The sequence below is a fragment of the Haematobia irritans genome, chromosome 2 (assembly GCF_050003625.1).
Source record: "Haematobia irritans isolate KBUSLIRL chromosome 2, ASM5000362v1, whole genome shotgun sequence".
NCBI lineage: Eukaryota > Metazoa > Arthropoda > Insecta > Diptera > Muscidae > Haematobia > Haematobia irritans.
In genome coordinates, this window is record NC_134398.1 from 22123139 (window position 1) to 22149830 (window position 26692).

Genomic DNA, 26692 nt, shown 5'->3' on the forward strand with positions numbered 1-26692 from the left:
TCTATAAGAAAAAAATTTTCTATAAATAAATAAATTTCGAATTTCGATTTTAGTAAAATGTTGTGGGGAAGATGCCAAATTTTATTAAAATCAAATAATTGTGAAGTAAAATAAGGTTAAATCATCTATAGGAATTTTTTTATTGTTTTTTTTTTGGAGTAGCTATTCTATTTCGAATATCTACAAAGTATTTCCTCAATATCTAACTTTCAAAAGTCTTAAATACTATGGCTTTCGGTCCTATCTAACAAAATAGCATTATAAAAAGAAGGTAGCATTTGTCACCGAACGATTATAATTTTTTTTTTGGTGATATGCATATAGAAGCTATGATTAATACAGTCTGCGAGCCTACAATTTCACACGGTTATCAGAAGACCATCGTAAACAAGTGCCACTCATGTCCCACAATTGAGTGGTACAAAACACTCACAATAGCCGAGCTCTCTTATCTTTTTCGAGTTCGAGTGTTCTTTAATCACTCGATTTCATAAATTGCGAACGACAATCTACTCTTTCACTATATAAATATACAAATAAACATTAAATTATTTCAGTTAGAATCGGTAGCGATCGGAAAGCTAAACACAAATTTTCTTACTTTTCCAACTGTGAATTTCATTTAATTTCAATTTAAATTCGGTGCAAGTGAAAGACGAATTGTGAAAAGTTTATAAATCGGTTAAGAGCCGCAAATAAAAAGAGTAAAAATGAAATTGGTTTGGGCTTTATCAGCCCTTTTGGTGTTGGCATGGAACCCCCATGCTGAGGCCGCCTGTGGTTATAAGGTAGGCTTGATGGCAATATGCCATACAATAACAAAAGACTGCAAATACACTAGACAACAAGTGAGAGAAAATAAGATTCGACCAAGTGATTTAATTTTGAAACATAATGTGGAAAAATTACCATTTTTTATAAAAAATAAAATTTAGTGCGTGAGGCTATTAATAGGCGTATACATCAAAATAAATTTCAATAGCAAACAAAAAATCCCTCAAATCTGAACCCTGCATGATACCACGGCTTTAGTGGTTCTAAAGATATAACATTTGAAGGCAGTTACTATAGCTTCGATTTTGCTATCAAAAATTACTTTAAAATCGAGGTTATTTGTATTAAAATAAAAAAAGGATTGGAGGCTTTTGAATGTATAACGATGGTTTTGCAATTTTTGAATTTGAATACTTAACGAAAACGGACGGATATTCTTTAGCTAACTACACAGAAAAAAACATCACCAATATTTTTCACATTCAAATGAAGACGGTTATGTCGGAGAGCCGCTTATCAACCTAAAGTTTTTGATTGCTATCTTTGAAGTACTTTTAAGTTGGAATTGCTCAAAAATACCCCATAATTGAATACCATAGGCCCATATTGCTTTTAAAATTGCATCGTAGAACATAAATCTATTTTTCGCACTTATTATCGATCTCGGACCTAAAAAACCAATAACTTCCCAGGAAAAAAGCGTCGCCAAAAAAATAGTGAAAATGTTCTTTTTGGATCTGAAAGTGGTGAAAATTGGCGCAGAAGCGATGAATTTAATATGGGCTTGCCATAGGACGGATGTCCAACAGGCGTTGCACTGAATTTGAATTATTGCTTATGATGTGATACGAATTCAGTATTTTTTGATCAATAATTTTTAAAAATTTCCAAACGTTTGACATCAAATATTTTCAAAAATTCGCAAATTTTCTAGAATATATTTAGAAGTTTTTTTTTTCGAAAAAATTTAAATAATTTGTTCCATTTTATTAATTCATACTCTGCTTCCAGCCAATTTGAACATGTATATACGGCCGTAAGGCCGGCCAGGCCGAATCTTATGTACCCTCCACCATGGATTGCGTAGAAACTTCTACGAAAGACTGTTAACCACAATCGAATTACTTGGGTTGTGGTAATACTTAACATCGTCTTCTAAATTGTAAGTTAGTCCATTCGTGGTATATATTGGACACAGAAGGTATATATTAGTAGTAAGTCTACAAATGATTACGAACCGATATGGACCTTTATGCGGTAATTAAAGAGCCAGAATTGAAGTATGGGTGTCGCTTTACATGGGAGCTATAAAGGGTGATACGGTCAAAATTTGGTCAAGGGAAAACGCGTGTAAATCGGTGAAATCGTTTATTTAAAAAATCAAATTAAATTTCTTTTTCAAGTTCAATTAGTATAAAATTCAGGAAAAATATTCAGTTAGGCTTTCGCTTTTCCAAATCCGAATTGCTGGGCCTCACGCTTGACACCTGCCATCAGATTTTGTACAGCCACCTTCTTCGCCGCAGAAAGCCAGTTTGCCTTGAACTGCTGCTCGTCCTTAGCAGTTTTTTTGGTCTTCTTTAGGTTCCGCTTGACAATAGCCCAGTATTTCTCAATTGGGCGGAGCTCTGGCGTGTTGGGATGGTTCTTGTCCTTGGGAACCACCTGCACGTTGTTGGCGGCGTACCACTCCATGGCCTTTTTACCGTAATGGCAAGATGCCAAATCCGGCCAAAACAGTACGGAACAACCGTGTTTCTTTAGGAAAGGCAGCAGACGTTTATTCAAACACTCTTTCACGTAAATTTCTTAGTTGACAGTCCCGGAAGTTATGAAAATGCTGCTTTTCAAGCCACAAGTACAGATGGCTTGCCACACCAGATATTTCTTTGCGAACGTTGACAGTTTTATGTGCTTGAAAATATCTGCTATCTTTCCCCTTCCTTTTGCCGTATAAAACTCCTGTCCCGGAAGCTGCTTGTAGTCGGCTTTGACGTAGGTTTCGTCGTCCATTACCACGCAGTCAAACTTCGTCAGCATCGTCGTGTACAGCCTCCGGGATCGCGCTTTGGCTGTCGTATTTTGTTTATCATCGCGATTTGGAGTCACTACCTTCTTGTTAGTCGATAGTCCGACTCGTTTTTTGGCTCGATGCACGGTTGTAGACGATTCACCCAGCTTATTTGCGGCATCTCGGAGAGAGAGGTTAGGGTTTCGCTTGAAACTATCGGCAACTCTCTTTGTTGTCTCAGCGGCTTCCGGTTTTCGATTTCCCCCCGACCCAGACTTCCTGGCTGTCGACAAACATTCCCCAAACACTTTATTTACATTTGTAACGGTTGATTTGGCAACTTTTAGCGATTTTGCCAGTTTTGCTTGCGAGTAGCTCGGATTTTCGCGATGCGCGAGCAAAATTTTGATACGCTGCTCTTCTTGCTTGGACGTCATTTTGACAACTGAAGAGTGAATTCCAAAATCAAAATAGGAGCAACATTCTACACACACACACACCTTCAAAATGAGGGGTGTTCAGGTTTTTTAAATGCAAAATTGGAAGAAATACGTCAAGTTTATACTGACCAAATTTTGACCGTATCACCCTTTATACAATTATGAACCGATATGGATCAATTTTTGTGTTATTGGACATCGATTTATCTGAGGCATAACATCTAACTATTGACCAACTATATGAACCAATTTTGGCATGGTTGGTAAAGACCATATACTAACACCGCCTACCAAGTTTCAACCGGATTGGATGAATTTTGCTTCTCCAAAAGGCTCCGGAGTTCAAATCTAGAGACCAATTTATATGGGAGCTATATATAATTATGGACCGATATGGACTAATTTTTGCATGGTTGTTAGTGTCCATACAGTTACACAGAACAGAAAACTTCAACTAAATTGGTTGAAACTTGCTCCTCCAAGAGGATCCGGAGGTCGAATCTGGGTATCAGTTGGTTGTTAGAGACCCTATACTAATACCATGTACAAAATTTCAGCCGGATCAAATGAAATTTTCTTCTCTTAGAGGCTCCGTAAGGTAAATCTGGGGATCGGTGTATATGGGGGCTATATATAATTATGGACCGATGTGGACTAATTTTTGCATGGTTGTTACACGGTTGAAAAAGACTGTTTTTCATATGTTTGGCTATAAACATTATATGTTTGGAACACAAATTTTTAAACACAATATTTTTGAGTGCAAGCATATAATGTTCATAAACTAGCTTAACATGTTTGGGACATATATGTTAATATGTTAGAACATATTATGTTTGGGACATAAAATGTTTGTAAATATAATATGCTTGAATGCAAACATATATTAATTTAGAAATAGCCTATAAACATATATGTGTTTAGTAGCTTGGAGCGCTATTTAACAGGGAGCGATATTGAATTAAGTTGGTGGTTGTTGCTTGTTATTACAAAATTAACATTTTATTTTTCCTTGAGCAATTGATCAGCTACTTCTTTGATCCTTACAAACTGTGTGGTCCGCTTTTCGAATCCCCGTCCGGCAAAAGGTAAAATTAAAATAAAAAAATCATACAATTGAATAATTTCTTCTACAATGTTTGTATTACAGAAAAAGGTGCTAAGAACTAAAAAATCTCGTGGAAGTGAGAAAGATGTGGGGGAATATACAATTGGGCAGAAATAAAATTTTGAGCATTCAGGTCGAAAACCTATGTTGTTAGCACCTATATTACCTGTTTATTTTCATAATTCATTATGATTGTAAATATATAAATAAATAAATAAAATTTTGAGCACAATATTGTTTGGGAGAATTTTTGTTAAGCATATAATATTTTTGGGTGCAAAATGCTCCCAAACATATTATATGGTCACATAATAACATATTGTTTTTGGAAGACAACATTATTGAATTTGGATGCAAAAATACAAAATGTTTGGAACTTAGACTACCCAAACTTATATTGTTTAGACCAATATGCTTTCAAACATATTATATATTGTTAGAGATCAAACATATAAATGTTTGGGCAATACCCAAAAATGTATATGCTTGAAGCAAAATATGTTTGGGAGTATATGTTACAGAAGCGATTTTTTGTGAGGGTGTAGATACCATATACTAACACCATGTACCAAATTCTCTCCGGATCGGATGAAATTGCCTTCTCTTAGAGCCTCCGCAAAGTAAATCGGGGGATCGGTTTATATGGGGGCTATATATAATTATGGACCGATGTGGACTAATTTTTGCATGGTTGTTAGAGACCATATACTAACACCATGTACCAAATTCCAGCCGGATCGGATGAAATTGGCTTCTCTTAGAGGCTCCGCAAGCCAAATCTGGGGTTCCGCTTATATGGGGGCTATACGTAAAAGTGGACCGATATGCCCCATTTGCAATACCATCCGACCTATATCAATAACACCTACTTGTGCCAAGTTTCAAGTCGAGACCTTGTTTCATTCGGAAGTTAGCGTGATTTCAACAGACGGACGGACGAACATGCTTAGATCGGCTCAGAATTTCAGCACGACCCAGTATATACTTTATGGCGTCTTAGAGCAATACCTCGATGTGTTACAAACGGAATGACAAAGTTAATATACCCCCATCCTATGGTAGTTAAAATTACCCATTAAAAATATTGAAAAAGGGAGTTATAACAAGTATATACAGCACTAAGTTCGGCCGGGCCGAATCTTAAATACCCACCACCATGAACCAAATATTAGGGTTTCTTTTGAAATTTCAGGAGGGCTTGAAGACTTGAGGACACTTCCCGAAGATAAATTTAAAGATTTCACCTATGAGGACTATATCAGATTCTGGATTTATAAGAACCATTTTTGTTTGAGTTTTAGAGGAATCATTAACATCTCTTGTAAGTGTGCAAGAAAATTATAAAATAACGTCTTGATTTGAAATCTTAAATCTGTAGAAGTAAAATCTGGAAATTTTACATTGAGTTTCAAGCAATTTTCACGATCGGTACGCCTTCAACACCCTCAAGAAGTGAAGTCGGTCTGTTTGGGGGCATTTTCAAATGGACCGATAAAAACTTAATCGGATACACGTTTTTGTGAGCCTAAAATACCAGAATATTTACAATTTCAGGCAAATCGGATAAAAACAACGGTTTCTAGAAACCGAAGGAGTTAAATCGGGAGATCGTTCTCATGGGGGCTATACTAAAATATGGACCGATACTCACCGTTTTCGGCACACCTCTTTATGACCCGAAAGTACCTCTAGATTTCCAATTTCAGACAAATTGGATAAAAACTACGGTTTCTATAAGCCCAAGACCCCAAATCGGGAGGTTGTTTTATATGGGAACCATACCAAAACATGACCGATACTCACAATTTTTGGCACACGTATTTGTGGTCCTATAATACCTCTAGATTTCCAATTTCAGGTAAATTGAATAAAATCTGCGGTTTCTATAAGCCCAAGAATTAAAATCGGGAGATCGGCCTACACCAAAATATGGACCGATACTCACCATTTTCGGCGCACCTCTTTATGGTCCTAAAATACCTCTAGATTTCCAATTTCAGACAAATTGGATAAAAACTAAGATTTCTATAAGCCCAAGACCCCAAATCGGGAGGTCGGTTTATATGGGGACTATATCAAAACCTGGACCGATATAGCCCATATTCGAACTTGACCTGCCTGCAGACAAAAGACGAGTTTGAGCAATATTTCAGCACGATTGCTTCATTATTGAGGACTGTAGCGTGATTACAACAGACAGACAGACAGACGGACATCGTTATATCGCCTTAGAATTTCTCCCTGATCAAGAATATATATACTTTATATAGTCGGAAATCGATATTTCGATGTGTTACAAACGGAATGGCAAACTTATTATACCACCGTCACCATTCTATGGTGGTGGGTATTAAAAATGTAATTAAAAGAACTTCCTGTGTAGTTAAACAAAATAACACTTTTGGGAGGACATGTTTGGAAGTGCTTTTAAAGGTGTAGCTTTAGAAGAACTTCCAATTTTTTTTTGCTGGGGTTTGCCAACGACCGATATTAGTCCCCGACCTAATAAATGGTGGTTAAATTCTGAGTCGATCTAGCAATGTCCGTCCGTCCGTCAGTCTTCACGAACGAAAAAAGCTATTGGCTTGCAAATGAGGTATGTTGGACCACTTTCAGTTACAGCCTCTATATAAACCGATTCCCATAATAGATTTCTTGAGTCTTCCGGAAGAGCGAATTTCAGCACACCTTGTGAATTTTTTTTTATTGAAATTTTGGTTGATATTGGTTCATAATTACCCAGCAAAAAAAGCGTCGCCAAAAAAGTAATGAAAATGTTCTTTTTGGATCCGGAAGTGGTGCAAAATTGACGCAGAAGCGATGAATTTAACATGGGCTTGTCATAGGACGGAAGTCCTCCATTTCAACTGCCGTTGCACTGAATTTGCATCACTTCTTTAGGTGTGATCCGAATTTTTTATAATTTGTAATGGATTCTAATGCTTGTCGAAAACGTTTGACCAAAAATATTTTCAAAAATTCACAATTTTTTCAGATTAAATTTAGCATTTTTTCGACAAAATTTAAAGGACTTGTACCATTTTCTGAATTCTTAAACTGTTTTTAACCAATTTGTAACAAAAAAAAAAGTTAAAATTACCCATTAAAAGTATGAAAAAATCAAGTTATAAAAAATTAAATTAAAAGAACTTCCTGGGTAGTTAAAATAGAGAACATCATTGGGAGTGCATCTTCTGGAAGTGCTTTTAAAGTTGTGCCTTTGGAAGAACTTCCAAATTTTTTTGCTGGGTATATACTGGGTGGCTGACAGCCGATAGGTTTATTTCGGTGACAGTTCATTATATTGTTTACAAGCTTACAGAAGCATATTTTTATACCCTCCACCACATCATTGGGATGGGGGGTATAACAAGTTTGTAATTTTATTTGAAATATAATTTTAACTTAATTAAATTTTCAAATTAAAATTAAATGTAACACATTGAAATATCGATTTCCGGCTATGGAACAACCACAGAATCGGTACAGGACTAATCCCTGGTGTGTATGGACCAGTCCCAGTTCTGGTCAAAACGTATGGAAGGGACCATTCACTTTAACATGGGTTTGTCATTGGCGGGGTAAATTTCCACTTTAGGACACGTCTTGGACCCATTCCAAAGGACACGTCCTGGGACAATTTAGCAGGAGCATTAAATAGGCAGGTTCTCAGGGACCTGTAACCGAATCGCATCCGAAAAAAAAAATATGTCGAAAAATTTTACATTGATAATTTTATTTCACTAAATGAGTAGATCCAATAAGATTTTAATATCAAGCGATTACGGAAATCAATAAATTACGACTATTTAAAAATTGCAACCAATTCTATGATAGGCCCGTCAGTGGCAATTTGCACCAATTTCCCGTAGGGAATTTTAACATATTCTTGATCAGGGAGAAATTCTAAGGCGATATAACGATGTTCGTCTGTCCATCTGTCTGTTGTAATCACGCTACAGTGAATAATGAAGCAATCACGCTGAAATTTTGCACGAACTCGTCTTTTGTTTTCAGGCAGGTCAAGTTCGAAGGTGTGCTATATCGGTCCAGGTTTAGATATAGTCCCCATATAAACCGACCTCGCGATTTGGGTCTATATGAACCGTAGTTTCTATCCAATTTGCCTGAAATTGGAAATCTAGAGATATTTTAGAAACATGAAGTGGTGTGCCAAAAATGGTGAGTATCGGTCCATGTTTTGGTATAGCCCCCATATAGACCGATCTCTCGAATTTACTTCTTGGGATTCTAGAGTCCGTAGTTTTTCCTCTAAAACTCAAATAAAAATGGTTCTTAGAAATCTAGAATCTGATATTGTCTTCATAGGTAAAATCTTTAAATTGATCTTCGGGAAGTATACTGGTTGAACTGCTCTGCTTGGGAGAATATCTGTCATCAAACCCTCCCGAAAGAAAACTATAACATTTGATACATGGTGGTGGGTATTGAAGATTCGGCCCTTCCGTATCTTATATACTTGTTGAGTGAAGATTTTGTCTTTACCCTAATGATTTTGATATTGATTCCCGAAGCCTCTACATGTGCTTCGAATTATTTCCCATTTATTGCTTACGTATAAATATCCTTATTATTGGTATTTGCACAATGCAATTAAATTTTACCACTTTCCCTGGAAGCTTTTGATAACGAGCGCTTTAATTAATTTAACATTAATATACTGTTTTTCATGAATTAATTAACATTTGCATTACAATTTCAGATTAGATTATAATGAATTTTTGCTGCTTCGTAACTCTCTATATTTGTGGTTATTCAATTTGTATGCAAAGGGAATTTAATTTAATAAATCTTTTCGATATTGTTATTTGCTTTTCTTTTTGTTTGATTAGATTGCATTTCCTATCTCGTGATGGATTATGAGTAAATGAAAGAAATTTTTATTAATATTTACCACAATGTTTACGGTCACAGATCAAAGGAAATAAATGAAAGTTAAAGTATATATAAGTGAATATATTATTTATAAATCATCAAAAAAAAAAAAATTGAGGGGAATTACCTTCGTCAATTTGGGTATTGGTTTATGGTAAAAGAAGTGGGGATGAGTTAATAAATTATCATGAGTTAATAAAAATCATAAATTGTATGAATTTATAAATAAAAGAGAATAATTTTTCTATACTAACAGAAATTTCACGAGTTTATAAAACCTGGAGAAAATTGTTTACTTACAACTTTGCTAAACGAAAATGGCTTTTTATATTTCTAATCAAACTTCAATTTACAATTGTGCCAATTTAATCAAAATTTTCTAATGAAATCATTTAATTTTTTAATCAAGTATAAAAAAAATATGGTCATTAAAGCTGTGCTGCATACCATCATTTCCGTGCATGAAGACATTTTACATAAAAGATTAATTGTATCAATTAATTTCGTGATTGAATCAGAAACAAATCTACAATATTTTTTTAAATTACAATTACATTTGAAATAAAACCAAAATTAATTAAAAGTTTAAAAAAGCCCATTAATTTTTAAATGGAAATAAAATTCAATCAAAAAATTTGAGATTCGATCTAGCCCTTGGTGTCCGTCCGTCTGTCCATGTATTTTTTGTTCACAGGATTCCGGTTGCAATTATTATACGATTTTCATGAAATTTGGTACAGAGGACGAACGCCATTGAATTTGAAAAATGTCAGATCAAATTAGCTCCCATATATATGTATCGCCCCATATCGACAAATGGGGTCACATTACAGTTATTTTATAACCACGGTTCCCACAGTTGATAGAATTCTACCAAAAATGGTAGATTTTTTTATTGTTTGGTAGTTTGGTAGAATTCTTGATAACATATCAAAATATAACTCTGAAAATAAAAAGTAAATCAATTTTCTCTAGAAATACAATTTTGACCCACTTTTCAATAAAAATAAAATTTTGAAAATATTTTCATAGAAATAAGATTTTGACAAACTTTTCTATAGAAATAAAATGTTGAGAAAATGTTCTATATAAATAAAATTTTGACAAACTTTTCTATAGAAATAAAATTTTGCCAAACTTTTCTATAGAAATAAAATTTTGAAAAATTGTCTATAGAATTAAAATTTTAAAAATTTGATATAAAAATAATATTTTAACAAAATTTTATATAAAAATAAAACTTCGACGAAATTTTTCATAGCAATACAATTTTGACAAATTTTTCTATAGAAATTAAATTTTGACAAAATTTTATATAGAAAGAAACTTTTGAAAAAAACTTAGTATAGAAATAAAATTTTAACAAAATTTTCTTTAGACAACATTTTGTATAGAAATTTTCTAAAGATATATAAAACCAGTAAGGAAAGTCTAAAGTCGGGCGGGGCCGACTATATTATACCCTGCACCACTTTGTAGATCTAAATTTTCGATACCATATCACATCCGTCAAATGTGTTTGGGGCTATATATAAAGGTTTGTCCCAAATACATACATTTAAATATCACTCGATCTGGAAGAATTTGATAGACTTCTACAAAATCTATAGACTCAAAATTTAAGTCGGCTAATGCACTAGGGTGGAACACAATGTTAGTAAAAAACCAGTAAGGAAAGTCTAAAGTCGGGCGGGGCCGACTATATTATACCCTGCACCACTTTGTAGATCTAAATTTTCGATACCATATCACATCCGTCAAATGTGTTTGGGGCTATATATAAAGGTTTGTCCCAAATACATACATTTAAATATCACTCGATCTGGAAGAATTTGATAGACTTCTACAAAATCTATAGACTCAAAATTTAAGTCGGCTAATGCACTAGGGTGGAACACAATGTTAGTAAAAAACTAGGGTGGAACACAATGTTAGTAAAAAAATATGGGAAACATTTAAATCTGAAGCAATTTTAAGGAAACTTTGCAAAAGTTTATTTATGATTTATCGCTAGATATATATGTATTAGAAGTTTAGAAAAATTAGAGTCATTTTTACAACTTTGCGACTAAGCAGTGGCGATTTTACAAGGAAATTGTTGGTATTTTGGCCATTTTTGTCGAAATCAGAAAAACATATATATGGGAGCTATATCTAAATCTGAACCGATTTCAACCAAATTTGGCACGCATAGCAACAATGCTAATTATACTCTCTGTGCAAAATTTCAACTAAATCGGAGTTAAAAATTGGCCTCTGAGGTCATATGAGTGTAAATCGGGCGAAAGCTATATATGGGAGATATATCTAAATCTGAACCGATTTCAACCAAATTTGGCGCGCATAGCTACAATGCTAATTCTACTCCCTGTGCAAAATTTCAACTAAATCGGAGCAAAAAATTGGCCTCTGTGGTCATATGTGTGTAAATCGGGCGAAAGCTATATATGGGAGATATATCCAAATCTGAACCGATTTCAATCAAATATGGCACGCATAGTTTCAATGCTAATTCTACTCCCTGTGCAAAATTTCAACTAAATCGGAGTTAAAAATTGGCCTCTGTGGTCATATGAGTGTAAATCGGGCGAAAGCTATATATGGGAGATATATCCAAATCTGAACCGATGTCAACCAAATTTGGCACGCATAGTAACAAGGCTAATTCTACTCCCTGTGCAAAATTTCAACTAAATCGGAGCAAAAAATTGGCCTCTGTGGTCATATGTGTGTAAATCGGGCGAAAGCTATATATGGGAGATATATCCAAATCTGAACCGATTTCAATCAAATTTGGCACGCATAGTTTCAATGCTAATTCTACTCCCTGTGCAAAATTTCAACTAAATCGGAGTTAAAAATTGGCTTCTGTGGTCATATGAATGTAAATCGGGCGAAAGCTATATATGGGAGATATATCCAAATCTGAACCGATGTCAACCAAATTTGGCACGCATAGTTACAATGCTAATTCTACTCCCTGTGCAAAATTTCAACCAAATCGGAGTTAAAAATTGGCCTCTTTGGGCAAATGAGTGTAAATCGGGCGAAAGCTATATATGAGAGCTATATCTAAATCTGAACCGATTTGGCTGGTATTTTGCAAGTTTTTCGAGACCCATAAAATATTCGGATGTACGGAATTTGAGGAAGATCGGTTGATATACACGCCAATTATGACCAGATCGGCGAAAAATATATATGGCAGCTATATCTAAATCTGAACCGATTTTTTCCAAAATCAATAGGGATCGTCTTTGACCCGAAACAGGACTCTATACCAAATTTTAGGACAATCGGACTAAAACTGCGAGCTGTACTTTGCACACAAAAATACATCAACAGACAGACAGACAGACAGACAGACGGACAGACAGACGGACAGACAGACGGACAGACAGACAGACGGACATCGCTAAATCGACTCAGAATTTAATTCTAAGCCGATCCGTATACTAAAAGGTTGGTCTATGATTACTCCTTCTTGGCGTTACATACAAATGCACAAACTTATTATACCCTGTACCACAGTAGTGGTGAAGGGTATAAAAAGAGAAATAAAATTCTGACAAAATTTTCTATAGAAATAAAATTTTGACAAAATTTTCTATAGATTTTTGATAAATATTTCATAGCAATAAAATTTTAAAAATTTTTCTATTGAAATTAAATTTTGACAAAGTTTTCTATAGAAATAAAATTTTTACTAAATTTCCTACAGAAATAAAATTTTGACAAAATTTTCTATATAAATAAATTTTTGACAAAATTGTATATAGAAATAAAATTTTAACAAAATTTTCTTTAGAAAAAATTTTTTATAGAAATTTTCTATAGAAATAAAATTTTAAAAAAATTTCAATAGAAATAAAATTTTGACAAAATTTTCTATAGAAATAAAATTTTGACAAAATTTTCTATTAAAACAACATTTTGACAAAATTTTCGATAGAAATAAAATTTTGATAAAATTTTGACAAAATTTTCTTTAGACAAAATTTTGTATAGAAATTTTCTATAAAAATAAAATTTTGACAAAATGTTCAATAGAAATAAAATTTTGACAACATTTTCTATAGAAATAAAATTTTGACAAAATTTTCTATAGAAATAAAATTTTTACAAAATGTTCTATAAAAATAAAATTTTTACAAAATTTTCTATATAAATAAAGTTTTGACGAAATTTTCTATAGAAATAAAATTTTGACAAAATTTTCGATAGAAATAAAATTTTGACAAAAAATTCTATAGCAATAAAGTTTTGACGAAATTTTCTATAGAAATAAAACTTGGACGATATTTTTCATAGCAATAAAATTTTGACATAATTTTCTATAGAAATAAAATTTTGACAAAATTTTCTATAGAAATAAAATTTTTACAAAATGTTCTATAAAAATAAAATTTTGACAAAATTTTCTATAGAAATAAAGTTTTGACGAAATTTTCTAAAGAAATAAATTTTTGACAAAATTTTCGAAAGAAATAAAATTTTGACAAAAAATTCTATAGCAATAAAATTTTGACGAAATTTTCTATAGAAATAAAACTTTGACGATGTTTTTCATATCAATAAAATTGTTAAACATTTTTCTATAGAAATAAAATTTTGACAAAGTTTTCTATAGAAATAAAATTTTTACTAAATTTCCTACAGAAATAAAATTTTGATAAAACTTTCTGAAGAAAGAAAATTTTAATAAAATATTCTTTAGGCAAAATTTTGTATAGAAATTTTCTACAGAAATAAAATTGTGACAAAATTTTATATCTATTGAAAATTAAAATTATCTATAGAAATAAAATTTTCACAAAATTTTCTATAGAAATAAAATTTTGACAAAATTTTCGAAAGAAATAAAATTTTGACGAAATTTTCTATAGAAATAAAATTTTGATAATTTTTTTATAGAAATAAAATTTTTCATAGAAATAAAATTTTGACGAAATTTTCTATATAAATACAGTTTTGGCAAAATTTTCTATAGAAATAAAATTTTGACAAAATTTTCTATAGAAATAAAATTTTGATAAAATTTTCTATATAAATAAAATTTTGACAAAATTTTCGAAAGAAGTAAAATTTTAAAGAAATTTTCTATAGAAATAAAATTTATCATAGAAATGAAATTTTGACAAAATTTTCTATATAAATAAAATTTTGAACAATTTTTTATAGAAATAAAATTTTGAACAATTTTTTATAGAAATAAGATTTTGACAAATTTTTCTATAGAAATAAAATTTTGACAAAATTTTCTATGGAAATAAAATTTTGACAAAATTTTCTATAAAAATATAGACAATATAGAAATAAAACTTTGACAAAATTTTTCATAGCAATAAAATTTTAAAAATTTTTCTATTGAAATTAAATTTTGACAAAGGTTTCTATAGAAATAACATTTTGACTAAATTTCCTACAGAAATAAAATTTTGACAAAATTTTCTATAGAAAGAAATTTTTGACAAAACTTTGTATAGAAATAACATTTTGGCCAAATTATCTTTAGACAAAATTTTGTATAGAAATTTTCTATAGAAATAAAATCTGACAAAATTTTCTATAGAGATAAAAATTTGACAAAATTTTCTATACAAATAAAATTTTGACAAAATTTTCTATAGAAATAAAATTTTAACAAAATGTTCTATAAAAATAAAATTTTTACAAAATGTTCTATAAAAATAAAAATTTTACAAATTTTCTATAGAAATGAAGTTTGGACGAAATTTTCTATAGAAATAAAATTTTGAAAAATTTTCTGTAGAAATAAAATTTTTACAAAAAGAAAAATTTTATATAGATATAAAATTTTGACGAAATTTTCTATAGAAATAAAACTTTGTCGAGATTTTTCATAGCAATAAAATTTTAAAAATTTTTCTATTGAAATTAAATTTTGACAAAGTTTTCTATAGAAATAACATTTTGACTAAATTTCCTACAGAAATAAAATTTTGACAAAATTTTCTTTAGAAAGAAATTTTTGACAAAACTTTGTATAGAAATAACATTTTGACAAAATTTTGACAAAATTTTTATTAGAAATAAACTTTTGACAAAATTTTCTATAGAAATAAAATTTTGACAAAATTATCTATAGAAATACAATTTTGACAAAATTTTCTATAGAAATAAAATTTTGACAAAATTTTCGAAAGAAATAAAATTTTGAAGAAATTTTCTATAGAAATAAAATTTTGAAGAAATTTTCTATAGAAATAAAATTTTGACAAAATTTTCGAAAGAAATAAAGTTTTGAAGAAATTTTCTATAGAAATAAAATTTTGACAAAATTTTCTATAGAAATAAAATTTTGACAAAATTTTCTACAGAAATAAAATTTTGACAAAATTTTCTATAGAAATAAAATTTTGAACAATTTTTTATAGAAATAAAATTTTGACAAAATTTTCTATAGAAATAAAATTTTGACAAAATTTTCTATAGAAATAAAATTTTGACAAAATTTTCTATAGAAATAAAATTTTGACAAAATTTTCTATGGAAATAAAATTTTGACAAAATTTTCTATGGCAATAAAATTTTGACAACATTTTCTATAGAAATAAAGTTTTGACGAAATTTTCTAAAAAAAATAAAATTTTGACAAAAGTTTCTGTGGAAATAAAATTTTGACAAAATTTTCTATAGATATAAAATTTTGACAAAATTTTTTACAGAATTTGAGTTTCTGTAGAAAGAAAAGTATGATTTTTTTTGGGTTTGGTAGATTTTTGGTAAATATTTCATTAAATTTAGGTAAATGTTTTTGGCACGACTAGAGCTCCCATAAACAGGTGCCCTTAATTTTCATAAATATGGAAGTAAGCTTTATGTCCCAAAACTCTTTCAATGGTACTCACAAATGCTTATCTTTACTAATTCAGCAGGGGTGGTTTAGGGTATGATATAGTCATTAGCGTAGCTAGACAATTTTCCTAGGGGGGCTATAGCCCCCCTTGCTAAAAATTTATAGGCTGAACTTATAGGTTCAATTATTGTTTTATTTCATAAAAAAGAATGAAAAAATAGACATCAAAATAATATATAATAAAGCAACTAAAAGTAGTTCCACACTTTTCCCAGCAAAAAAATTGGGATTTGTTTTAAAGGCACAACTTTAAAAGCACTTCCAAAAATGTCCTCACAAAGAAGTTAATTATATTAACTACACAGGAAGTTTTTTACTTCAGTTTTTTCATATTTTAATGCGTAATTTTTGTTTTCTTTTTTCAAATAGTTTAAAAAAGAGTAAGAATAAATAAAATGGTAAAAATTATTCAAATTTTGCCACAAAAATGCTAAATCCATTATAGAAAAATCGATCATTTTTGAAAATATTCAAACAAGCGTTATAATGCATTAAAAATCATAAAAAATATACAAATTATTATAAATTAATGTTTCTTGAAGCTCGAGGTCTTTATAAATATTTATATAATTCTAACAAAAGGTCGACCAAAAATCAAATAAAAAACGAATAAATAAAAATTATTTATTTGGGAAAATATCACACAATTTTTTAATTCACATTCAAAACTCTGAATTCGGATCACAAAGTAAGAAGTGATGCACATTTATTGCAACGGCTGTTGAAACGGTGGACATTCGTTCTATGACGAGTTCCTATTACATTCATCGCTGCTCCGCCAATTTTGCACCACTTCCGGACCCAAAAAGAACATTTTCACTTCTTTTTTGGCGACGCTTTTTTGCAGCGTTAATTTATTTAGATATTAATTTATGAAAGAATTTAATTAATACCAATTACTATTTTTTAATTAAGATGCCTAACCAGACTAAACAATATAATAAAGGAGCTTTACAGCCTGTTTCTGTATGTCGAATGAGCTCTGTCGATCGACTAAAATGGAAACAAACAGCTGAATTTATAACCAAAACAGTTGTTTCTATGCATTTCAGTCGATCGATTGAACTCGTTCGACATACAGAAACAGGCTGTTAGTTATTCAACTAAACCATAAGTTCAATCACAGCTCTATTTCATAAATATCAGACTTCAAACATTGCCATCGGCAACTGCTACCACAACCCAAGTAATTCGTTTGTGCATGAAAGTCTTTAGCGGAACTTTGCGCTTGTTTAATTTTTATAAAAATGTAAAATCGTAAATAGGTTTTCAAATTCTGGGGGGGCTAAATTTTTTCTGGGGGGGTCTAAGCCCCCTCCCCAGAGGCCTTCCTACGCTTATGGATATAGTCGGACCTGCCCGACATTCTACTGTACTCACTTGTTAATTGTTTCAAAATATTTTCACCTTTCACGACATCCATCATCAATTGTCTGATAATAATGAAACAATCTTCATCATTTTTTATATCAATGTTACAAAATGTTGTCTATAAAAAAAATTGATAACAATCTTCAATTTCAGGCATGCCCTGCTACCAAGGCCAATATGATAAATGTGCACTTAGTGCCTCACTCCCATGATGATACCGGTTGGTTGAAGACTGTCGATCAATATTATTATGGCAGTCGCAATAACATACAACATGCTGGAGTTCAATATATTCTGGATAGTGTGATTGAAGAACTAATGAAAGATGCTTCCAGGAGGTAGTGAACTAAAATCATACGCCTATTTTCTTAAGCAGTCATTTTTTTATTCTTCGGTCCAATCTTCATTGTAGATTTATTCAAGTTGAGTCATCATTCTTCTTTAAATGGTACAATGAACAGACAGCAACGGTACAGAAGAATGTTAAGACTTTGGTTGAAGCTGGTCGCTTGGAATTCACAGGTGGTGCCTGGAGTATGAATGATGAGGCTGCGGTTCACTATCAAAGTGTCATTGATCATTTTACTTTGGGTTTGAAGTATGAGCTTCTTGTTTTCTATTGAATTTCCGGAATTGTGCTTATGTCTAAGTTTTTTTTAGATCTCTTTCGGATACTTTTGGTTCTTGTGCCCGTCCACGTATTGGCTGGCAAATTGATCCTTTTGGCCATTCACGAGAAATGGCTTCGTTGTTTGCTCAAATGGGCTATGATGGTGAATTCTTTGCCCGCATGGATTACATCGAGAAAAATGAACGTCTTAACAATATGACTGGCGAAATGATCTGGAAAGCCTCTGATAATTTGGGTGAAGCTTCGGAAATTTTCACTGGGGTATTGTATAATCATTATTCGGCACCTCCTGGTTTTTGTTTCGATAATTTGTGTTCCGATGATCCCATTATCGATGGCAACAGTTATGATAATAATGTTAAGTCGAAGGTAAGTTGGATGGTAGTTGTTTCTCATATCGGTGATTTGATTATTTTTCTTGATTTTAGGTTGATGATTTCATTACCTACATCAATAAAATGGCAAAATATTATCGTGCTACCGATCTATTGGTACCCATGGGTGATGATTTCAATTATGAGAATGCTGCTATCAATTACCGGAATATGGATAAATTGATCAAGTAAGGAAAAATTTCTGTAGAAATAAAAATTGGACAAACTTTTTTAGAGAAATAAAATTTTGACAAAATTTTTTAGAGAAATAAAATTTTGACAAAATTTTCTATCAAAATAAAATTTTGACAAAATTTTCTATCAAACTAAAATTTTGACAAAATTCTCTATAGAAATAAATTTTGGACATAATTTTCTATAGAAATAAACATTTGAGAAAATTTTCTAAAGAAATAAAAATTTGACATTTTCTATAGAAATATAATTTTAACAAAATAGTCTATAGAAAATAAATTTTGACAAAATTTTCTATAAAAATAAAATTTTGAAAAAAATTCTATAGAAATAAAATTTTTCTAAAATTTTCTATAGAAATACGATTTTGACAAAATTTTCTATAAAAAAATACATTTTTGACAAAATTTGCTATAGAAATAAAATTTGGACAAAATTTTCTATAGAAATATATTTTTAACAAAATTGTCTATTGAAATAAAATTTTGACAAAATCTTGTATAAAAATAAAATTTTGACAAAAATTTTCTATAGAAATAAAATTTTGCTAACATTTTCTATAGAAATACGATTTTGACAAACTTTTCTATAAAAATACAATTTTGGCAAAATTTTCTATAGAAATACAATTTTGATAAAATTTCCCAGCAAAAAAAATTTGGAAGTTCTTCCAAAGGAACAACTTTAAAAGCACTTCCAGAAGATGAACTCCCAATGATGATGTTCTTTGTCTTAACAACACAGGAAGTTCTTTTTATTCAATTTTTTATAACATGCTTTTTTCATATTTTTAATAGGTATTTTTAACTTTTTTAATTCAAATTAGTTAAAAACAGTTTAAGAGTTTATAAAATGATACAAATTATTTAAATTTTGCCTAAAAAAATTGTGATTTTTTGCAAATAATTGAGGTCAAACGTTTCAGACAAGCGTTAGAATCCATTAAAAATTACAAAAAATTACAAAAATTATTTATTTGCCAAAATATCACAGAATTTTTTAATTTCCATCCAAAATATTGAATTCGGATCACACATAAAGAAGTGATGCAAATTTAGTTCACCGGCTTTTGAAATGGAGGACTTCTGTCCTATGACAAGCCCTTGTTAAATTCATCGCTTCTGCGTCAGTTTTGAACCACTTCCGGATCCAAAAAGAACATTTTCATTACTTTTTGGCAACGCTTTTTTGCGGGGTTTCCATAAAATTAAATGTATACAAAATTGTCTATAAATAAAATTTAACAAATTTTAACTTCAATATAAATAACTTCGAATTAAACAACATTTTTTATCCTAACCACAAAAATTTGATTTGATTTCAAAACAAGATATTTTTAATTTGATATCTTTTTGGCAAAATTTTCTTAAAATTTTTGTAGATTATTTTTGGCACGAGTGGCAACCGTGTCAGTGGTTCGTTTAGTCATGTGAAAATGTAGTGACCAGCCTTAGCGGGAGCCACCGTGGTGTAACGGCTAGCATGCCCGCCTTGCATATACAAAGTCGTGGGTTCGATTCCTGCTTCGACCGAACACCAAAAAGTTTTTCAAAGGTGGATTATCCCACCTCAGTAATGCTGGTGACATTTCTGAGGGTTTCAAAGCTTCTCTAAGTGGTTTCACTGCAATGTCGAACGCCTCACGGACTCGGCAATAAAAAGGAGGTCCCTTGTCATTGTGCTTAACATGGAATCGGGCAGCTCTCAGTGAAGTTCACCATAGTGGACTGAATAGTCTAAGTGAGCCTAATACATCGAGCTGCCACCTAACCTAACCTAGCGTCATAAAAGTTACCTCACCCTGTGAACAGAGCTGTGGTAGTTCCTTTGTACGAGCGAAAATCATTATAATGTCGAGCACCCGTCAAAGGTTTATAAAGTATGAGTAATAGCGTTTAACGTGGTATACGATCCTCGGCCAAATCCTCTATAGATATGTTGTCAAAATTTTATTTCTGTAGAAAATTTTGTTAACATTTTATTTCTATAGAAAGTTTTGTCCAAATTTTATTTATATAAGAAATTTTGTCAAAATTTAATTTTTCTATAGAAATTTTTGTCAAAATTTTATTTCTATAGAATATTTTTTTCAAAATTTTATTTCCATAGATTTTCTTTCCAATATTTTATGTCTATAAAATGTTGTCAAAAAATTTTTTTCTAGAAAATTTTGTCAAAATTTTATTTCTATAGAAAACTTTGTCAAAATTGTATTTTTATAGAAAACTTGTTAATTCTCTAGAAAATTTTGTTTTATTTAAAATTTAAATTTAATTTTATTCCTCTAAAAAATTTTATCAAAAATTTATTTTCATAGAAAACTTTGTCAAAATTTTATTTCTATAGAAAATTTTGTGAAAATTTTATTTCTCTAGAAAATCTTGACAACATTTTATTTTTATCGAAATTGTGTAAAAATTTGATTTATGTAGAAAGTTCTATAGAAAATGTAGTCAAAATGTTATTTGTATAGAAAATTTTGTCAAAATTTTATTTCTGTAGAAAATGTTGTCGAAATTTTATTTCTATAAAAAATTTAGTCAACATTTTTATTTCTATAGAAAATTTTGTCAACATTTTTATTTCTATAGGAAATTTTGTCAACATTTTTATTTCTATAGGAAATTTTGCCAAAATTTTATTTCCATAGATTATCTTTCCAAATTTTTATTTCTCTAGAAAATTTTGTTAAAATTTTATTCCTCTAAAAAATTTTATCAAAATTTTATTTTCATAAAAAACTTTGTCAAAATTGTATTTCCATAGAAAATTTTGTGAAAATTTTATTTCTCTAGAAAATTTTGACAAAATCTTATTTTTATCGAAATATTGTCAAAATTTTATTTCTATAGAAAATTTTGTCAAAATTTTATTTCCATAGATTTTCTTTCCAATATTTTATTTCTATAAAACGTTGTCAAAATTTTATTTTTATAGAAAATTTTGTCAAAATTTTATTTTTCTATAAAATTTTGTCAAAATTTTATTTCCATAGATTTTATTTCCAAAGTTTTATTTCTATAGAAAATTTTGTCAAAATTTTATCGAAATGTTGTCAAAATTTTATTTCTATAGAAAATTTTGTCTAAATTTTGTTTCTATAGAAAATTTAGTAAAAATTTTATTTCTGTAGGACATTTTGTCAAAATTTTTGTTTCTATGGAAAATTTTGTCAAAATTTTTATTTCTATAGGAAATTTTGTCAAAATTTTATTTCCATAGATTTTCTTTCCAATATTTTATTTCTATAAAATGTTGTCAAAATTTTATTTTTCTAGAAAATTTTGTCAACATTTTATTTTTATTGAAGATTTTGTCAAAATTTTATTTTTATAGAAAATTTTGTAAAACTTTTATTTCTATAGAAAATTTTGTCAAAATTTTATTTCTATAGATTTTCTTTCCAATGTTTTATTTCTATAGATTTTCTTTCCAATGTTTTATTTCTATAAAATGTTGTCAAAATTTTATTTCTCTACAAAATTTTGTCAAAAATTTATTTCTATAGAAAATTTTGTCAACATTTGTTTTTCTATAGAAATTTTTCTCAAAATTTTATTTAAATAGACAATTTAGTCAAAATTTTATTCCTCTAAAAAATTTTATCAAAAATTTATTTTCATAGAAAACTTTGTCAAAATTTTATTTCTATAGAAAATTTTGTGAAAATTTTATTTCTCTAGAAAATCTTGACAACATTTTATTTTTATCGAAATTGTGTAAAAATTTTATTTGTGTAGAAAATTCTACCAAAATTTTGTTTCTATAGAAAATGTTGTCAAAATTATATTTGTATAGAAAATTTTGTCAAAATTTTTTTTCTGTAGAATATTTTGTCAAAATTTTATTTCTGTAGAAAATTTTGTCAAAATTTTATTTCTAAAGAAAATTTAGTCAACATTTTTATTTCTATAGACATTTTTTTCAACATTTTTATTTCTATAGGAAATTTTGTCAACATTTTTATTTCTATAGGAAATTTTGTCAAAATTTTATTTCCATAGATTTTCTTTCCAAATTTTTATTTATCTAGAAAATTTTGTTAAAATTTTATTCCTCTAAAAAATTTTATCAAAATTTTATTTTCATAAAAAACTTTGTCAAAATTTCATTTCTATAGAAAATTTTGTGAAAATTTTATTTCTCAAGAAAATTTTGACAAAATCTTATTTTTATCGAAATATTGTCAAAATTTTATTTCTATAGGAAATTTTGTCAAAATTTTATTTCCATAGATTTTCTTTCCAATATTTTATTTCTATAAAACGTTGTCAAAATTTTATTTTTCTATAAAATTTTGTCAAAATTTTATTTCCATAGATTTTTTTCGAAAATTTTATTTTTATAGAAAATTGTGTCAAAATTTTATTTTTATAGAAAATTTTGTCAAACTTTTATTTCTATAGAAAATTTTGTCAAAATTTTATTTTTCTATACAATTTTGTCAAAATTTTATTTTCTTTCCAAAGCTTTATTTCTATAGAAAATTTTGTCAAAATTTTATCGAAATGTTGTCAAAATTTTATTTCTATAGAAAATTTTGTGTAAATTTTGTTTCTATAGAAAATTTAGTAAAAATTTTATTTCTGTAGGACATTTTGTCAAAATTTTTGTTTCTATAGAAAATTTTGTCAAAATTTTTATTTCTATAGGAAATTTTGTCAAAATTTTATTTCCATAGATTTTCTTTCCAATATTTTATATCTATAAAATGTTGTCAAAATTTTATTTTTCTAGAAAATTTTGTCAAAATTTTATTTCTATAGAAAATTTTCCAATATTTTATTTCTATAACACGTTGTCAAAATTTTATTTTTCTATAAAATTTAGTCAAAATTTTATTTCCATAGATTTTTTTTCGAAAATTTTATTTTTATAGAAAATTTTGTCAAAATTTTATTTTTATAGAAAATTTTGTCAAAATTTTATTTTTATAGAAAATTTTGTCAATATTTTATTTTTATAGAAAATTTTGTAAAAATTTTATTTTTATAGAAAATTTTGTCAAAATTTTATTTCTATAGATTTTCTTTCCAATGTTTTATTTCTATAAAATGTCAAAATTTTATTTCTCCACAAAATTTTGTCAAAAATTTATTTCTATAGAACATTTTGTCAACATTTGTTTTTCTATAGAAATTTTTCTCAAAATTTTATTTAAATAGACAATTTAGTCAAAATTTTATTTCTATAGAAATTTTTCTCAAAATTTTATTTCTGTAGGAAATTTTGTCAAAATTTTTATTTCTATAGAAAATTTCGTCAAAATGTTTATTTCTAAAAGAAATATTTGTCATTTTTTTTTCTATAGAAATTTTTCTCAAAAGTGTTATTTCTGTAGAATATTTTGTTTAAATTTTATATCTATAGAAAATTTTTGTCAAAATTCTATAATTATTAATTTTGTTTTTAAACACTTTTCACCTTTTTAGATATGTTAACGAGCGTCAACTCCAAGGTACCAAGATCAATGTCTTCTATTCAACACCAGCCTGCTATCTAAATGCCCTGCACAATGTGAACATGACTTGGCCAACCAAGAGCGAAGATTTCTTCCCATATTCCACAGATTGGCATACTTATTGGACGGGCTATTTTACCTCACGTCCCACACAAAAACGTTTCGAACGCGATGGCAATCATTTCCTTCAAGTAGCCAAACAACTTACCTCTTTCGCTAATCTCACCACAGCAGCAAGTGTAACAAATCTTGATAAGTTACGTCAAGCTATGGGTATAATGCAACATCACGATGCCATTACGGGAACAGAGAAACAACATGTGGCCTATGATTATGATCGCATGTTAACGGATGCCATCAATGCTGCTCAGAATAATACACGTGAAGCTTTACAGAAACTGACCAATTTGACAAGTGGTGAATTTGTCAGTTGTCTACAACTGAATATGAGTATATGCGAATTTACTCAGACAAGTGCTAATAATTTGGCGATAACTTTGTTCAATCCTACGAATAATTATAATTCACAATATGTACGGATTCCTATTGTGAATGGTTCATATGTTGTAACTGATATGAATGGTAAGGAGGTGAAATCGGAAATTGTTCCTGTGCCCAAGGAGGTGTTGGCCTTAACACATTTAAGACCAAATGTAACACAACATGAATTGGTTTTCCAAGCCTCTTGCAATGGAATCAGTACCTATTATGTGAAGACTAGGATTCAGCCTAGACTGTATGATGAGGAACTTGAGACGAATAATGTGAAATTACCCAAACGTTTCCAGAGACAGAAGAAGACCGAGGCTTTTGGAGAAATGATTGAACCCAAAGCTGTGGGAGATGTTGTAGTGCAGAATTCGGTAAGCATGAATATATTTTATAAGGACCTTCCCTCGAAATAAAGATTTCTCTTTTTTCGCCTCATCTAGCTCATCAAATTGACCTTCAACAGCAATGGTATACTCTACAATGTCCAAATGAATGGGGTAAATGAGAATATTACCCAGGAATTCTATTATTACAAGGGAGCCTATGGTGATAATCGAGAATTCAAAAATAGATCCTCGGGAGCCTATATCTTCCGACCCAATGGTACTGAAGTTTTACTGAGTCCCAAAGCTAATCTTACAATTTTCAATGGGACATTGGTTAAAGAAGTCCATCAACATTTCAATGATTGGGTTTCCCAAGTCATACGTATCTATGAGGGGGTGAATCGCATCGAATTTGAATGGCTCGTGGGACCCATACCCATTAACGATACCGTAGGCAAAGAAATCATTACCCGATTCTCTTCGAGCATTAACAATACCGGTGTATTCTATACCGATTCGAATGGTCGTGAAATGCTACGTCGTGTACGCAATGGTCGTGAATATTTCAAACCAAATTTAACCGAAAGTGTCTCGGGAAATTACTATCCCATTACAGCTCGTATTGCTTTACAGAATACCAAGAGTCGTATGGCTCTATTAAATGACCGGGCCCAAGGTGGTTCCAGTATTAAAGATGGCTCATTGGAATTAATGTTGCATCGACGTCTCTTGCATGATGATGCTTTCGGCGTGGGTGAAGCTCTCAATGAAACTGTTAGTGGACAAGGTCTAGTGGCTCGTGGTAAAGTCTATCTCATCCTCAATGCTGCTTCACAAGGTCTTAGCATCTATGAACGTATGGCTCAACAGGAGATACATTTGCCTTATTGGAAATTCTTTAGCAATTCCACCAAGTCCACTAATAAAGTGCTCCCTCGTATACCCCAATTTAGTTCATTGCCAATGCAAGTACAGGTTCTCACTCTGGAACCCTATTCGACCAAGGAACGTCTATTACGTTTGGAGAACTTTATGGATAAAAATGAAACTAACAGTGTTACTTTTAATCTACGAGCCATCTTTGATTCTCTCCACGGCACAGAGATTCGTGAAACCACCTTAGATGGTAACTTGGCTTTGGGTAGCATGAGTCGTTTCAAATTCCATCCTGATGGTACGATACCCAAGAAGGTGGAATATTATACCTCCAAACATACACCATTGACAGCTGTTGCCAAAGATCCTCAAACTAAATTCCAAATAACTATGGAACCCATGCAAATTAGGACCTTCATTATTAAATGGCAATAATGCGGACTCGTATTATGGATGAGATTATAGCGTTATACTTATGGATGTATTTGAATTTTTTTCTGCATATACTTATATACGTGAAATAAAATTTATGACTATAAGCATTTTGAAATATATTCGTTTAGGCCCATTTGAAAGGACAATGGTGTACTACCATCACCTATTTGATACAATTTTGGAATATTAATTTTTTGCCATTAGAAATTACGGTAAAAAAAAAATAAAAACAAATATAAACGTCCGAAAATTCTGCCAAAGCGAATCTTATGTAGCCTTCGCTACACCAGGAAGGAAAGGCATATTAAACCCCCTTAAAATTGTCTTCTAAATTGTATTTTAGTCCACATGGAATCTATGTCTAAGAACGGCAGTGTACAGGTATTTAGCACTAATAGAACAAAAATATTGCTTTCCACAAT

The 26692-nt window shown here is 29.9% G+C and overlaps 1 protein-coding gene across 1 annotated transcript; it reads left to right on the forward strand.

Annotated features, from left to right (window-relative positions):
• Nucleotides 1–551: 551 nt before the first annotated feature.
• LManI (Lysosomal alpha-mannosidase I) lies at nucleotides 552–26374 on the forward strand. The gene is made up of 7 exons (XM_075293536.1): nucleotides 552–788; nucleotides 17634–17818; nucleotides 17893–18078; nucleotides 18141–18480; nucleotides 18540–18673; nucleotides 24113–25004; nucleotides 25074–26374. The coding sequence occupies exons 1-7, from the start codon at nucleotides 711–713 to the stop codon at nucleotides 26268–26270; spliced, it is 3012 nt and encodes a 1003-aa protein (XP_075149651.1). The 5' UTR covers nucleotides 552–710; the 3' UTR covers nucleotides 26271–26374.
• The last annotated feature ends 318 nt before the right edge of the window (nucleotides 26375–26692 follow it).

What these genes read in the sequence shown, in the direction of transcription:
- LManI (XM_075293536.1), top strand. Translation starts at nt 711, where the DNA reads ATGAAATTGGTTTGGGCTTTATCAGCCCTTTTGGTGTTGGCATGGAAC. An exon ending in ATGAAAGATGCTTCCAGGAG is followed by an intron (nt 17,819 to 17,892) that starts GTAGTGAACTAA and finishes TCTTCATTGTAG; the next exon opens with ATTTATTCAAGTTGAGTCAT. An exon ending in CATTTTACTTTGGGTTTGAA is followed by an intron (nt 18,079 to 18,140) that starts GTATGAGCTTCT and finishes AGTTTTTTTTAG; the next exon opens with ATCTCTTTCGGATACTTTTG.